General features: G+C 53.1%; 1 protein-coding gene across 2 annotated transcripts in view; it reads right to left on the reverse strand.

The window, feature by feature from the left end:
* Nucleotides 1-2,947: 2,947 nt before the first annotated feature.
* Nucleotides 2,948-16,688, reverse strand: part of Vipr1 (vasoactive intestinal peptide receptor 1) — a 29,567-nt gene continuing 15,826 nt past the window's right edge. For both annotated transcript variants that reach the window (XM_028767350.1, XM_028767351.1), the window contains exons 4-13: nt 15,358-15,464; nt 14,666-14,772; nt 14,208-14,340; nt 11,069-11,222; nt 10,543-10,603; nt 10,231-10,300; nt 9,832-9,923; nt 7,194-7,323; nt 6,900-6,941; nt 2,948-6,351 (exon numbers count right to left, since the gene is read on the reverse strand). In XM_028767350.1, the coding sequence (XP_028623183.1) occupies nt 6,160-6,351; nt 6,900-6,941; nt 7,194-7,323; nt 9,832-9,923; nt 10,231-10,300; nt 10,543-10,603; nt 11,069-11,222; nt 14,208-14,340; nt 14,666-14,772; nt 15,358-15,464 (1,088 nt within the window). In that variant the 3' untranslated portion in view covers nt 2,948-6,159. The remainder of the gene's footprint in view (nt 6,352-6,899; nt 6,942-7,193; nt 7,324-9,831; nt 9,924-10,230; nt 10,301-10,542; nt 10,604-11,068; nt 11,223-14,207; nt 14,341-14,665; nt 14,773-15,357; nt 15,465-16,688) is intronic.

Consider the following 16,688-nt stretch of genomic DNA (forward strand, 5'->3'; position numbering starts at 1 on the left):
CATTTTTTTAAGATGGAGGGAGGAGGCAGCTCGGTTGGTAGAGTACTTGCCTAACAGGCCTGAAGCCCTGGGTTTGATTTCCCACCACAGCATAAACACGGCGTGGTAGTGCACACCTGGTATGCTAGCTAGCACTCCGGAGGTAGAGGCAGGAGAATCTGAAGTTCAAGGTCGTCCTCAGCTACATAGTGAGTTCAAGGCCAGCCTGGGTCACATGAGATTCTCGCCCCTCCCCCACCCCTGAAAAAAGAGAATAAAGGGATAAAGGCCTCCCAGAGGCCTGGAACCTCCAGAGAGCCACAGGGCATGAGCGAACTGGCTCTTGTAGGTCTGTCCACGAGCTACCTGGTGCATGGTGGGGTCCACCCTAGAAGTTGTGGTAAGACAGCTCACACCTAGAAAAGATAGGAAGCAAGGCTGAGACTGAGGGGATCCGGAGTTCCTCAGAGGAAGTGGCTCAGCCAGAGCCTGCTAAAAGAACAGGCTGTGAACAATGGTCATAGTCGTATATAGCAAGGCTGGGGAGTGCCCTCAAAGACTCAGTGCCAGGTTCTTCTCTGTCCAGACAGACATCTCACTGGGCTCTGCCTGGTGTTCTTCTGCCTACCTCTTCCTTAGTTTCCACAGCAATGCCATGTGGAGACTATCGGGGCCCCCAGGAGGGACCTGCCAGTCTCTGGTGCGGGCTGTGATAGCTTGAACGTGAGCTGTTCTCCACGGCCTTGTGCATCTGAGCGCTTTGTCCCCAGCTGATGACACTGTGTTGGAAGGTGTTTAAGAAGTAGGGCCTCATGGGAGGAAGTGGGCCACTGAGGGTGAAACTTGGGGGTTGACAACCTTGTACCACTTCCTGCCAGCTCTTTGCTTCCTCACGGTTACCACGGTTCCTGCTCCAGCCCTCATACCTTCCCTGATGTGATAAACTATACTCTTTATTTTAAAAATGTTTTAAAATGATTTATTTATGTGTGTGTGTGTGTGTGTGTGTGTGTGTGTGTGTGTGCGTGTAAGCGAATCCCACATGTGTGCAGGTACCTGTGGAGGCCAGAAAAGGGCATCGAATCTCCTTAGAACTGGAGGCCCAGGCAGCTGCAAACAGTGTGAGTGCTGGGGCCTGAACTCAGGTCCTCAGAAGGAGCAAATGTTCTTAACTGCTGAGCCGTCTCTCCAGCCCCCTCTCTTCCCCTCTTAAATAGTGAGCCAAGCTCCCCTTCCTTACATTGCTTGTCTGTTTTACTGCAGCAAAGGGAGTAATTAGTCAGAACCCTCACCTGGAGCTGTGATGGCCTGAACCTTGGGCAACAAAGACAGTCATGGGCTGACACTTCTTTTCTGCCCCTCAGGCATGCTCTGCCAGCTCCTCAGAATCCCAGTTGCCCTGTGGGTGGCCAGCTCTATCAGTCATTTGTATGGGTTTTCTCCACTTCGAGCTTCTTTGTTCTGCTTCCTGGCCATAGACCTTTCTCACTTCACTGTGGAGAATGTGTGCTGTAAAGCCACCACACTGCTGCATTAGGAGAGGCATCCAGCCTTTCCTTTCCACCCCTCTGTGTTCCTGTGTGTTCTCAGGTCTGGAAGGCTCTAGGAAAGCCTCCCAGATTCTACACCCTGGATTCTCCTAGAGAGAAGCTTTGGCAATGATTGGAAGGGCCCGGGAAGATGCAGACAGTTCTTCTACAGTGTAGTGGCCACTGGCAGGCTCTGGCTGGTCACGGAACTTTCTTGTCACTAGCTCAATAGATGAACAACAGGGACGTTGGAAGGGATCTTTTGGGGTAGGAGCCACAAGTCTAGAGTGTGCCCTGACTTCTCTCCTACCTGCCCCCCACCACTGACTCTCATTCTGCACAAAACGCCCAATGCAGTTCCCTGTCCTGAGCCATGGCTGACTTGCTGCCGTCAGCTCTCACACATATACCAAGCAGCTCAAGTGAAGCCAGCCAAAGACCACACATGTCCCCAGAGAGCCGCAGAAGGAGACCGAGCTCGATTTAAAAATGAGTCATCTTGCTTTATGGAAGCTTGGCTGTCCTAGTTTGCTTTCTGTGGTTGCGATAAAACACTTCCCCAAAGCAACTTGGGGAGGAAAGGGCTTATTTCGTCTTACACTTTAAACTCTATCATTGAGGGAAGCCCAGGCAGGAACTTGAGCGGGGAATCAGAGGCAGGAACTGAAACAGAGACCACGAGGAATGATGCTCATTCGCTTTCTCTCTGCCTCTGCTCAGCTAGCTTCTGTACACAACCTAGGCCCATGGGCCCAGGGGTGACCACTCACAGTGGGCTAGATCCTCCTCCATCAAAACAATCAAGGAAATGCCCCCACAGATGTGCACACTGATGGAGGCAGTTCCAATCTGATGGAGGCAGTTCCAATCTGATGGAGGCAGTTCCAATCTGATGGAGGCAGTGCCTCAGTTGAGGATCTCTCTTCCCATGTGTCTCTAGTTTGTGTCAAGTAGAACCCCTCCTCTTGACACCCATTATCCCTATGTCCTGTGTGGACATTGATGAGGTGACCTTGTGACCTACCCTCCTCATCCTGTGCTCTGTAGAAGGTAAGTCCTAGATGGGTTATCTTTCTGGATAAGGTATCATCTTTCCTTGCTATGGATGTGCTTCTGGGCACATGCAGCTCAGTCAGGGCATTGACAGGCTTCTTACAGACCAGAGAGAGAGCTGAGAAGGGAAGTGGAAACACGGGCCTACGCTGACACGAACCTCAGGGTTAGCCCTGGGGCTGTCCCATCTAGTTGGCATAACCCTGGTCTTTTGTGGAAACACACAGAGGAGAGCCTGTAGCTGTCCAATGCTTATACCACAGTAGCATCCCAGAATTCAGGGATGCTGAGACTCCTGGACTGTGACAAGGGCTAGGGTGTGACGCTACAGAGGCAGTTCTGAGGGTGCAGCAGCTGAGCAGGTGAACAAAACAGCAGCTCAGGACTCAAGGTAAATAATATTTTAATTCAGTATTTTAAAATATCAAAATTAATGCAAAAATACAAGATAAACAATATGTCAAGAAGGAATTAGGACTGTTAACCGGATCAACTATTTCTGTGTCTCCAGGTAGGGCACAGCCCCCCATCTTTGACAATATATAGAATATCTGAGGCACGACCAGGGGATTTGGAAAGTTGTGTTCAACATCTGCCTCTATGATGACTTTCCTTCTCTATTTTCTGGTTATCCCATCTGTGTTGTGTGGAGGCTGGGGCATTGCCAGGTTGACCTCCTGATGCATCCCTCTGGTCTGCTGCGGTTGCTCTGTCCTTTTCCTGGGAGGCTGAGTCTTCAGGGCCATAGACTCCCGGGGCTATTAATATCTTGGCCATCCCTGCCTAGAGCAGGGTGTTTAATGACTGCCAGCTGTGGCTCCGCCCCTTCCCCTTCCCCCAGAGAGATAGGAGCTGTTCCTGTTCCCACATGGGGGTAGGGAAGCTGGCCACTGCTCATTAAAACAGACCTGATGGGCAGCTAGGATGGAAGGGCTGAGTCAGCCTCCTCTTCCAGCTGTGCCCAGCACACCCCAGGGGGTGCCTGGGGACTTGTCCGAACTCTCACTGTTCCAGAGGGGCTCTTCTCAGATACCCTGCAGACATAACATTCAGCATGTCCCAAACCAGGCCATTGTCTCACCGACACACCTCCTCCCCTTCCTGTTGATGGTCTGGCACCCTTTCCAGACCTGGGTCCTTCTCTGTGTTAACCCCTCCCCACCTCTCAGTCTCATCTGATAGACCTTCTCTTTGTCTCTACTGGCAAGTGCCCCCAACGTCTGCTCAGCCAAACTCAGTTGTCCCTGACACCCAACACATTCCCTTGGGACTCTAGGACCTCTCCTAGCCCTCAAACACCTCAGGGCCATTCTGCTAGCACAGAATAAATGGGCTTCTCTGGGCTCAGAGGATACAGCTCCCTGTCCTTACCCACTTCAGCTAACTGGCCTTTGCCCTTACAGACTGTGGGTAGGCTTCAGTTTTAAGGAGCCACCAGGGTCTGGGTTCCATATTGAGCCCAGCTTTCTATGTTGGTTGTTTCCCTATGAAGCCCTAAGGTGGCCAAAGTTGGTCAAGTCTTGGAAGTGTCCACCAGGTGGCGACAGAGATGAGTTCGCCTGGCTAGACAGGTGCCTGGCAGAGCCCGAAGGACCTAGGTGTTGGCAGAGGAAGAAGGGACTGTGATAACCCAGCCTGGAAGCCCCACGGCTGCCACCAATCTAGAATGCCAGCACAAGTTCTCTTAGCACTTCCTCTAAGCCTCCCAGTCTCTCTCTATCCCAGAATGCTCTCCACGGACTCTCTCACCTCCTAACTCTACCCTTCTTCTCTTGAACACACACTGAGTTTTACTCGTTTTGTTCTCTTGGCTGGCAACTGCTCCCCTCCCAGTGCCCCGTGCCTTACCCTGGTGCCACCACACAGTACTGCTGGTGGAATCTCGGGCCCATTCGTTTAGGTGTGGGGTTGGTACTGGGGGCGGCAACCTTTGAATGAGTGTTGCAGGCAGATTTGAGCCTCTGCTAGCCCATTCTGGCTTTTCTTTCTTTCTTTTTTTTTTTTTTTTACACCAGCCTGATATTCATCAGCATGACAACTCCTCAGGTTTACACAAGTGTGTTTGCACAAACCCCTGGGAGCTAGCTATCTCTCACCGACCGACCAATGTCACCTGCTCTGCCCCACGGCTGCGTCTACTCCTTTCTGTTAGCCACACGGCCTCTCCTCACTGACTTGTGCTGGGAAATCTCCACTGACTGAACCCTCTTGGTTGGCTTGTAGGCAGCAGCTACGAGCTGGTTGCTGCCTTTCCTGTTTGGCGTGTTCTCAGGAATGATTCCTGAACCCTTGCTGTCTACGACAGCTCTGTTGGCTATTTTGATTCGGTCTGAGACAGAATCCGTCTCCTTCCAGATGGGTTTAGGGGAGAGAGGGTCACAACGGGGACCCCTGTCACAACCTCTTCACACTCACATGTGAATCAAAGGCTCTTGGGAGTAAGTCCTCACATGAAAATGGAAAGCCCCAGTCCAAAGACAGAAGGGTGGTGGCTTTAGTGGGTCATCTCTCACCAGAGCAGAGGTGACACACCTGCTTAGAAGCAGGAGACCCACAGTGGCCAGGGGAACTAAGCCTGTTAGAGCCAACATTTATTGTTATACAAGCCTGGTGTAGCTCTGAGAGGGGGCCTGCTGACACCAGTTTGGATTAGAAGCCATATCGCTATAAGGGTGGAGGGAGGCGTAAGATGCCTTGACCCCCAGGCTTTTATGTCAAAGACATAAAAGGAACTCTCCACAGGAACTGGAGACTGGGGGGGGGGGGCAATAGCATCTGTGGTAATACGACCCCAAGAGAATCCAGCAGATCACAATATGTAAAAAAGATAGTCTTTAGCGACAGGAAAGAATACCTGCTCTCACTGAGACTCCCAGTGATGTCAGGGTGATCTCAGGATCAAGGGGCCCGTGTGGTCATGCCTCTGACCCTTCCGGCAGTAGTTGGTGTGTAGTTGAGAGCCCAGCACGGGCAGCTCGCTATTGCTTTGGTTGTGCATAAGGCTAGTGGGAGTGATCCTATTTGACAGACAAAGCCACTTGGTGAGCACTGGCTGAGGCTGTCTTCTCCCTCCTCAGAGGTAGGTCCCTGAGCTCCCAGATCTGACGATACACTGGGACATTTCCATCCTGAGGGAGGACCACAACACAGCGGTGATCCCCTAACTGAAACTCCAGGTCACAACCATATCTGCCTGAGGTAGAAGAACTCACCCACCCAGAAGAGCTGGCAGATAAACGCAGGGAGGGGGCTGCATCCTCAGAGAGAAGTCTCAAGGACAACGCTTAACCCAAAGCGACTCGAGCGCCCCAGTGGAATTCTAGGCACCGTTAGGGACAAGCGGTTGCTTTCCAGGAGGTGTATGCAGATTTTGTGCGCCTGACTGGCAGAGCGGCCTTGGGAGGAGGAATCTGATGCTGGGTCCTCCTTGCGTCCTCCAAGGTTAGCCCTCCCTGCTCTCTAGCTAGCATGGACCCAGTTCTGGCTGCAGCAAAGGAGTGTGTCCCTTCGAAAGGCTGGAGCCAGCGGCGTCGCTGCAGACCTCTGCTCCAGGGGCCGGCGTGGGGAGGGTGCGAAGGGGCCTGGCGGCCTCTGGCGGTCAGACCAGGGAGACCTCCGCTTGGAAGCTGGAGGAGCGGCGGGCGCTCGGGCTGACACGGGTCAGCATGGACACCTGCGTGCTGCACGTGGCGCCGTTGCTGCCTCCCCACGGATGCTGGGATTTGGAGCCCCAGCCCAGGACGCCCTGGAGATGCCAACGCCGCCACTTCCGCCGCAGCTCCGCCTGCACCTAGGGGCGGGAAGGGTGGTTAGCCTCCAGCGTAGCATTGTTAGGCGGGCCATAGATGTTCCCTAACTTAAATTGAGAAGCCTGGGTTATCTTGGGAGGCTTGGGACAGAGCCGGGAGCCAGAGAATCAACTCAGGATCGTGGAGAGAGGAAGATGGGATGCAGAAGGTCATAAAATGCAGTATAGGGAGGCAGAGGGGTGCTGCCTGGGGAGTGTACCCCAATTCTTCATCCAGGCATCCACTTGAGTGTGTGTTTGTGGCAGCAACTGCACCTTCCTTCAATGTCTTACTCCCAATTTAGCCCACACCCACTTGGCTGGAAGTATTCTTCACCTCTGCTCCTCAACCCACGCAGGGCTTGTAAAAGTTCAGGCGTTAAGTCCTCAGGTCCTTGGAGCAATCAGGGTGCATTTTAAAATGAGATTGCAGGCAACTAGGGCGCTGCAGTCTGAGAACCACCCGGGAGAGAGGCAAGTTTTTAGCCACTGATACCCCATCAAGGTTTGTAGACCCTGAGCCCGCCCACCAGGATCTAGGAGGCACTCACCTCACCATTGAGGAAGCAGTAGAGGATGGCCACCACAAAACCCTGAGAAGGAAGAGGATAGCAGAGGTGAGGCCAAGGGACTGCGGGCACTCCCAGCCCCACCCCTTCCCCCCTAGTTCCCCCCCCCACCCCACCCCCCGCCAACCCTGCTTCCCCACAGCTCTTTCACCCCCCTGCTTAAGGAAAATGCTGAGCTTTACAAAGGGGGACCTTATCCAGAACTTATGACAAGGAAAAGACTGGAATCCAGGGCCTACGCCAGCCTCAGGTAAATTCCTCAAACCATGTGCATACCTGGAAAGACCCCACGACAAGTTCGAAGACCATTTTCACCTGGGCCTTAAAGTTGTCAGGGAAGAAGGCAAACATGACATAGTGAACTCCAAACAGGGGGATAAGCAGAAGTGTAGACTTGGCCAGCCTCCTGGGGACAGGGAGAGGCAGGGTGTGGTTATGTATAGCCACACGGGTAAATGGGGATGGGCATACCAAATAAATGCTGATAGCGACCAGACCCTGTGAGGACACAGTGGCTCCTCCATCCCCATTGCATGCCTACTTTACCCTTGTCCACTGTCTCAGTGTTCCTACTTTCCTTTCACACTACCTCCTTGCCTGGGGAAAGCACATGAGAGAATTAAACTCCCTTCTTTCTCCCCCTTCTGGAGGAAGGCCGCTGAGGAAGATGTGTTATGTAAGACTCAGGAGGCAAGACTTCCTGGTCTGTGTCCCCAGCTGAAGAGTGAGGGATGCCACACTTCGGGGATGCAGCGGGTGTCTCCATGGACACTGGCTCCGGGGCTGGCCACATGTGCCCGGTGTGCAGGAGGGTGAGGAGTGTTCTGTGTTATTCCTGCTGTCAGGTCAGTATGTGCAGACTTGCGGCTCCTGCTCTTCTGCTGTGGCCCTGTCCCCGGGGTTGCCACTTTCCCTGAGCCAGCATCCCTCCCGCATCTCACAGCAGTACAGAGCCCTGCTCCAAAAGACCAGCTTGTCTTTCTGCTGCCCTAGCACCAGCGAGGCCAGCATTCCCTCCAAGCACTCTATGGCCCTCCACTGTGTACACTCAACAGACCTCATAGCTGGTCCAAGCAGTGAGGGCCACGCTTTCCTGATTCCCTGGCAGAGAATAGGTCAGAGTGGATTTGGGTGGGGTAGAAACATGTTTGCCCCTGCCTCTCCTGCCTTGGTCCTGGGCTCCCACTCTATGCAGATGCACCCTAGCCCTCCTCTCCTTCTCAGACCTGGCTCCCAGCCACACCTCTTTGGCCATGAACCCATCCCATACTCAGAGGCTGACAGATGGAGGCTTTCTTTAAATTGAGAGTGGGAACCGACAGCCCCTCCTTGGGGATCGCCAGCTCCAGCTCCCCCTTCTGTCTATGACAGCTGTTCCTTTCCATTGCACCCACACAGACCTGGCCACGACCAGCTTGGTTTCTGTCCCCCAGATTCTAGCCCCTTGCAGCCGGACTTCTGGGAAACAAAGTCCCTGAGGTAAAACACCCATGCATGCGAACAGGACAGGAGTGCTGCCTCTCCCAGTAGGCAAGCCCCGCACGTCTCCTTCTGGAAAGGAGACGGATGTTCTGCCCACGCAGCCTGCTGGGGACAGAATGCTGTCACACCAGGAATGAGAGGAAGCGTCAGCCTCAGGCCTGACAGTCACAGGGTTCCAGAACAGAATCCCAAATCTAGTAGCTCGTGACTCTAGTGGGGACTCTTCCAACCACAGCTGATTCCCCTCACAGAGGCCAGTTTAAGAACATCTAGGACCCCAGGACTGGACGGCCCTTGTGGAATTGCCAGGCTTATCTGACCTGCATGGTGGCTCTGTTCGTCATTGCCACCATGAATGTGATGGTTCTCCGGGCCTTTGCATGGGGACTCTGGTCATATTCTGTGTTTCCTTCACTTGCCTGCAAGTTCTGCTTCCCTTGCTGGTCTCCTCATAGAAACTTGCTGGTCACCCCAGTGCCCAGCACAGGGAATGGCCCTTCTCTCTTTCCAAACAATGAAGTATGGCCCTTGCAATGGTTACTATCAGTTGTCAACAGGACTTAGAATCACGGAGGAGACAAACCTCTGGCTTGTCTGAGAGGGGATATCTGGATGTGGCTGAAGTGGGAAGAGCCACCCTGACTATTGGTGGCACTGTTCCACAGGCTGGGGCCCCAGACTAAGAAGGAGGAAGTGAGCTGAGGGCTGGGTGTTCATCTCTCACTTCGAGACCGGATGCAGGACGACCAGCTGCCTTAGGCTTCTGCAGCCGTGTCTCTGCCATGATGAGTGGTACCCTTGAACTATGAGCTAAAACATGGTTTTTAATCGATTCCTTAAATTGCCTGTCTGGCATCTTGTTACAGCAACGAGGAAAGAAAATGCCTCCTCTCTTCCTGCCCATAGTGGCATACCCCAACCTTGGAGGGTGAGGAAGTGCTTATCTGCCTTTTGTACAAGTGGGAGCATTTTACTGGGGATCCTGAGTGTGACACGGGCTGAGGCATGGAGACCTCTCAGCCTCTCAGCCTGACATGATCTCTGTAAGGATGTGATTGTTAGCACTAGGGGGTACTGAACGTGGTTGCCTCAATGTGGAACGGGGTCTCCCAGGACATCCCCTGCTGGGCATCTGTTGCAATCCCTTCTCTACCAGGTACAGGTCAGACCAACACACAGTGTTGAGGCAGGCACAGGATTTTCACTCCCTGCAAGCTCCCTGGAGCAGCAGTTTGAACTTGAAGGACCTTGAGTATCAGGAGAGCAGATGTAGGTGCAGAGGGCTTGGGGATGGGCAGGGGATGCTGAGCCTGGCCATGGGGAAGAAAAATGTCTGGCCTGGGGTAAGTGTAGGCATGAGAGGTGATGTGTAGGTGGTTATCTGAGGACCTCAGATGGAACCTTGGAGCTGGGGTGCTGGGCCCACACTTACGAGTATGGGCTACTGTCATTCTTCCCAATGTCGGGTGGCCGCAGTTTCTGAACCAGGATTCGGATGATGCAGATAAAGAGGATGAAGTTCACCTGTTGGATGAGGGACCCCAATGTTGGTCACTTAAAGAGAGGAAACTGGGGTGGGTTGTTTTTTTCTCCAGTGCTCTGCCACCCCTCTATAGTACCTCTTAGCAGCTCTTCCCTTTGGGGAAAATCATTTGGGGCTCTCCTTTGCATCCCAGAGGACTTGCCCTCCAATTTACCTGCTCTAGAGGGAGAGCTGGAAGCAGAGGTGGGTGATGGAGACCTGAGGTTCCTTTCTGACCCGAACCCTCATTTCCTATGTGTTCTGAGGTTGGTTGCCTACTCTGGGCTTAGTGGTGAGAAGGAAGCTTACCAAGATGGAGATGAGGATAGGGGCCTTGATGATCCACCACAGTGAGGAGTTGATGATGGTGTCCCAGCACCTGAACATGAATGGAGATTTGGGTGAGAGAAGTCCTCAGCCTGAGAGTAACCCATCCCCCAGGCGTCTTTGACTCCGCTCCCAACCCCAGAATCTGTCACTCCCCACATCTTCCTCCAGCCTCTTACTCTGAGCTTGATGCTGTGGTTTATCTACCTGCCAAACCTTGGCAGCGGCATCACACCCAGGGACTCTGACCCCAAATGATAGCAGCCAGAGGGGAGGGATGGGACAGCATCTTACCCAAAATCCTCAAAATGGATCCTGACAATTGTCCATATCATGATGAATACACTGGGCACTCCTGTCAGGGCCAAAGAAGAAAAGAAGAGAAGGAAACGGGGGAGGGGGCAGAGAACACAGGGAGAGGGTTTGGAGGAGGAACCAAAGGAAGGGAGGGAGAAGGAAGGGTGGGACACTTAGGGCTTCTACCTACAGTGTGCATGTTGTTCACAGACTCTCTAAGAGTTACTGCCGCTATGTGCCTGAGGGTCTGTGACCACTTAGACAGGTTTTTCTTTCTTTTCTGATTTTAGCCCTATATAGATTGACAGTATCCCTCTGGGTCCGGATCAGAAAGTGGGGGGATACATGGTTTTGTTCAGGCTCTGTACTGTAAAGCAGCTGTAGGAGGCTGGGAGGGGCCCCAGGGTCACACATTCTGGGGATATTCATGAGTGTTGGTGGAAAGACTCATAAGCAGGCTAGGGTTGTACCCTCCCACCTCCCAGGGAGCTTCCCCAGCCTAGCCCCCTCCCGGGTACCATACCCCAGCCGATGAGTATGTACCCCCAGAAGTACTTCCGCTCAGAGAAGAAGGAGACGGCCAGCAGGGTGTGTAGGTAGAGGCCCTCTACCAGCAGCCAGAAGAAGTTGGCCATGACACAATACTGGAAGAAAACCACAGCTGCCTTGCAGCCCACCTGTGAGGAGGAGTGGAGGGGGTTCAGAGGTGGCAGGTCCCTCGCTGCCCAACCTCTGTTTGGGGGTGGGGGACAAACACAGTTGTGCCCAGCCAACTTGGTCGCTGTCAGTTCCCAACCAGGCTCTTGAAACGTGTTACAGTGGATTTTCCTGTGATATTGATGTTACATCCTTGGGCACTTTGGCCGAGCTGCTAATTTAAGTTATCCATCCATCAGTGTGTCTTCTGCACGTCTTCTGGCTACGGATCCCAGTGTCTCTGGGCATGTCCAATCCTCAGCCTGTGGCTGGCTGCATGTGGCTGAGAATAGCCATGGAGGCAGTCCAACACAAAATGGTAAGCTTGTTTAAAATGTTAGAGTTTTTTTTTTTTTTTTGGGTCGTATTTTTGGTAACTGCATTTTGAGGTTTTCTCCAGCATGAACCTGACTGGTAACACAGTGGTGTCACAATGTCAAAGGCTGAAGAAAGTTGCAGATGTCCTTCCTGTCTGCCCACCCACCTGCCCATTTACCAGACATTGTCTATTTGTGCTTGAGTGGGTTTTCAGTCAATCTCACACTGTAACCAGGCTGGTCTAGAACTCACTATGTAGCCCTGGCTGCCTTCCAACTCACAGTTACACCTCAGCCTTCTGCCTCTGGGGTTAGAGGTGTGAGCTACCATGCCTGGCCATTTATGCATTTATTGTCCTCCCCTCTCATGACAATTCGGCCATCCATTTACCACCGACACATCCATTCATCAACTGTATCTGCTCACCCATCAACCACCCACCCACTGAAGCTGTCTCTCCACCCACCCACACACATAGCACCCATTTCTCCATTCATCTGTCCATCCACTTTTGAGCCAGCCCAGGACTCACATTAGCCCTGCCTGTGTAACCACCTGCCTACGCCTTCCAATGGCCCTGCCTTCATTCTTCTCTATAGTGTTCTCTGCGCACTCACCACCCCCCTTTCCCCTCCTCACAGCCCGTTGCTCCCTGCACCCTGTCCTCCAGGGAGCACTGGGAGGAGCTAGGAGCCTGACGGTGGATTCTTGTTGGAGCCTTCAGGAGCTCCCTGACCCTGTGTGGGTTGAGGCTTTGAAGGGGATGCAGAGACAGCGTAGAGAAGGCTGAGGGGAGGGTAGAACAGGTGCGCTGGCTAGTTTCCTGTCAACTCCACACAAGCTGCTGTCTGCTTGGAAGAAGAAACCTCAATTGATAAAGTGTCCCCACCAGCCTGGCCCGTGAGTAAGGCTATAGGACGTTTTCTGAATTGATGACTGACGGGGGAAGGCTCAGCTCACCACAGCGGTGCCATTCTCAGGCAGGTGGTCAAGGGCATTATAAGAAGGCAGGCTGGGCAAGCCATGAGGAGCTAACCAGTAAGTAGCATTCTGTCATGGCCTCTGCTTCTGTTCCTGCCTCCAGGTTCTGGCTCTGACTTCCCTAGATGATGGACTGTGAGCTGTGTGACGAAATGACCCCTTTCCTCCTCAGTTGCTTTTGGTCATGGTGTTTATCACAGTGACAGAAAACTAAGGAGGAAAGGCAGGGGGCGCTCTTCCTCCTGGGGACCCTAGGAGCTGGTGAGGAATGGCCCAGGCAGGAGATCCATGAGCCATGGAGCAGGATGATCAGGCGCTGAGTGGTCTCCTCACAGAATCACTCAGTCCACAGCTTCAAGTCACTCTCTCACGGACACCATTTATTTCCCATTCCCCCTGAACACACAACCTGGGCTGCCTCCCTTCCCCCCGAGGCCTTTGTCTGTAAGGCTTCCTCAGGGAGCAGCCTTCTCTTTCCTGCCTGGGACTGGAAAGTCCTTTCCCGGGTCACACTCTAGTCTCTCCAGAGGCAGGCTGGCCCTGGCAGCTTTACCAGCTCTCTGGAGGTTGCAGGCCTCTCTCTGGTCTTCTCTTGGCCCCAGCCTGTGGACTCACCCTGGACTTTTCTCCCCACTTGAGATCCCATTATCCTGGGAATCCCACTACTGATCTGGAAGCAGCGTGCTGCCTCTCTGGGCTCACTCAGAGGTCAGGCATCCTTAGAACACAGCATAGGAGCCCTGCTTCAAGCCATGTCCTGGGGTGAAGTCCTTTGAGTTCCATAGAGACTACGGTGGTTAATATTGTCAACTTGACAGAAGCTGGCAAAACCAGGGCGGGACTGAGGGAGCTCTTAGATTTTGTTAATTAGGAGGTGGCCAGCATGGCCTGGGGTACTGACTGAGTAAAAAGAAGACGGTGAGTTGATCACCAGCAGTCATCTCTCTCTGCTTCCTGACAGTGTGTGCCGTGTGACCCATTGCCCCACGCTCCTGCCTCCACAGCTTCCCCACCATGCTGGGCTGCAGCTCACACCGTGAGAAAAAAAAAACCCTCTTTCCTTCCATTGTGCTCTTCAGGTATCTTGTCACAGCAATGAAAAAATTAGCAAATACAGAGACAGGCTCTCCAGCGCCTGGCACATTCCTCAGAGGGTCTCTGAGCCGCCTGACCCTAGGGAAGCCCAGGACAGGGCTGAGAGAGGCAGGCAGCAAGAGCAGGTAGGGAAAGACAGTGGTGTGCGGAGCAAGATCTTGGCTGTAGGGAATGGAGGGCTGAGCTGGGAGGAATGTGGAGGAGGACTTGTACAGATGGGGAAACTGAGGCAGGGAGTGCCCTGAAGTCAGATCAGAAACTCGTGATGAGGCTCTCTGGGCATTGACTATGAGGAACCTACTTGCATTTCTTACTAACAAATATATGAACCCCCAAATGGCCCAGAAACCTGAAAGGGAAGTGCAATCCCTTTCAAGGTGGTCAAGGTGTGTGTGGTTCTGTCCTTAAGGAGAGAGGTGGGACAGGGAGGAGGAGGGGAGGGGGACAGGAGGGAGAGGGACAGGGAGGATAAGAAGAGGGAGAAGGAGGAGGAGAAGGAGGAGGAAGAGAAATAAGAGAAAGATGAGGATCAAAAGGAGAAGGAGGATGTGTGGGGTCAGGTGGGTCCTCACCGAGGCCTCAGAGCAGTGGTCCATCTCCCCGCTGTTGAAGAGGGCCATGTCCTTGATGAAGACGGCAGTGGCCCTCAGGATGAAGGACATGAAGAGATGCATGTGGATGTAGTTTCTGGTACAGTGCAGCTTCCTGCAAGGGGCAGGGACATCTAGGATGCAGAGGGGCCTTGGACTACCCCATCCTGGCTGGCATGGTGCCATGCTTTAGGCAAGGAGGCAGGAGGAGATGTAGGACTCCAGGTTACAGGCCCCGTATCCAAGGTGACACATGCCCAGTCCCCAACCTCTTGTGCCTCAAGAGTGTTTTGTCAGGCTCTACCCCTGGTGCCCAATATACAGGAAAGGGGACAAAGGCTTCTATACAGGCCACATCTTGGCCACCTGCTGTCAGGGTTGGGATGGCTGGCCTAGCAGAGACAAGGGCAGAGACTGAGCTGCCTGGGGCTGGGCCTCACCTGAACAGGCTCAAGATAGCCATGGCAACCAGGAGGCTGGCAAGGGACAAGCTGTAGCCAATGGTGTAACCGGTCTTCACGGCATCGTAGAACTCAGTCTGTTGCTGCTGCAGGGAGGCAGGCAAGGATCTTGGGTAAGCGGGGGCTCAAAACAGGCTGTTGATGGGGATGGGCCAGCTGTTCTCTCCCTGACGCCCCTGCCTAACTTAAGGAAGAAGTGCTTAGGACTACGAAGAGCAGCTGAGTGGTACTCGCTAAGCCCTGGTTTTCATGGACAAATGGACACTGTGCCCAGAGGGTGATAAAAAACAAATGGATTCTTCTTTCTGCTCTACAGGACGGACATCAGCATGGAAAAGAGTGGAGACCCCACAACTCCCACCTGTCAATCACTCATTTTTAAAAATACAGTTTTGAGAGAGTGTCCCTGTATAGCCCAGGCTAGCCTCAGACTCATGATCTTATTGCTCCAGCCTCCCAAATGCTGGGGTTACAGATGTAGAGAGGCGAACCAGTTTGGGGGTTCTATTTCAGTTTTGGCTCCTCAGGGATTAGCCCCCCCCCCCTTGGGTGTGATCTTCATGAAAAGTTCTGTGTATACCCTGTTAGAGGAGCCCAGGGGATGGGTCTTGGGAGATGTGAACTTGAGGAGGGTGGACCGCAGGATTTACAGAGGCACAAGACCCCCTCACCTCATCCAAACTAGATGCCCTGTCACTCAGGCCGCAGGCAATGTGGTAGGGGCCGGGCTCCAGTTGTGACCAGCCTTCTTCAGTGCAGCTACGGCTGATGTTATAGCCTGGAAGCAGGCGACAGAGACACTGAGTCTAGAGTCAGGAGGCAGACCGGGGCTGTGTCTCGTTCTGTCCATGGTGCTGCCAGGCTCTGGTTCCATGACCCTTGAGGTGAGAAGTCCTGCAGGGCTGCTGGGGGCCCTGCTGTCCGGATGACAGACTCAGCAGATGTCACTGCCATTCCATTTTGCAAAACAGAAATTTGGCTCCTTTTTTTAGCTCAAATGCAGAGGCAGAAAGACTCTGGTTTGTGTACATAGTCACCACCTGTCCAGCACCAACTGAAGGCACAGACGGATGAGCGACTTAGTCATGCGAACAGAAAGGTAGCACGCTCTACACTTGTCAGAGAACATTAGTCCAGGAACATGTGGGCCTGTGGATTTACCAAGTCCATGTCACAAGAGCCAGGCAAGAGATTGTCAAAAACACCAGACCAATGAAGGGTGCGAGAAACTCCCTCACCTGAAACCTGTAAAGAGCTGGACGCCTGACTCTCCAGTGGCCCCACTGACCTGTCATCTGACCCAGTGTATATGTCAGGGGACAGAGAATGTCTTGCTGTCCCTGGGGCTGCCACTCAGCACGTTTCCCATTGCTCAGCATGGCCCACTCAAATTCCCATATATCCATCTACCCATCCATCCTGTCTGTCTGTCCATCCATCTGTACCTGGTCCTGCCTGTGTCTTGCCTCAATGGTACATTTGCCATACTGGGTGCTGTGTCTGGGCTCCGTACCTCCAGTAGCCTGCCAACTGGGGTCCTTATTAGCTTATCTAACCACCAGATTTTCTTTTCGCATCTGTCAGCTCTGCCTTTAATTGGAGTCTCTGTCTTGAGAATACGGGGATTGCAGATGCACTCACACCAAGTGTCTGTGTTTACAAGGGTACTGAGGATCCGAACTCTGGGGTCCTCATGCAAGCACAGCAAGAGCTTTGCCCATGGAACTCTCTCCCCAGGCTTCCTGTAGGCATTTTACCCGGCTACAGTAAAATACTTCCTTCTAACCCTCTGGTTTTTTTTTTTTTTTAATCTCCCATTGGAAACAAGATTCTTTGTAGGTGGGCATTTGTTCCTCATCCCTGTTTGCCCAAGGCACAGGACTGGGGGTGGGCATCAACCTTATCCACTCTTGCAAATGACCCTCTTGCGATAGAAGGCCAACTGCGTGTCCTCTCCTTCACACTCTCTGTCTATCCAGACACTAGTCCTAGTCTCCCATTT

The sequence above is a fragment of the Grammomys surdaster genome, unplaced genomic scaffold (assembly GCF_004785775.1).
Source record: "Grammomys surdaster isolate TR1022 unplaced genomic scaffold, NIH_TR_1.0 172, whole genome shotgun sequence".
Classification (NCBI taxonomy): domain Eukaryota; kingdom Metazoa; phylum Chordata; class Mammalia; order Rodentia; family Muridae; genus Grammomys; species Grammomys surdaster.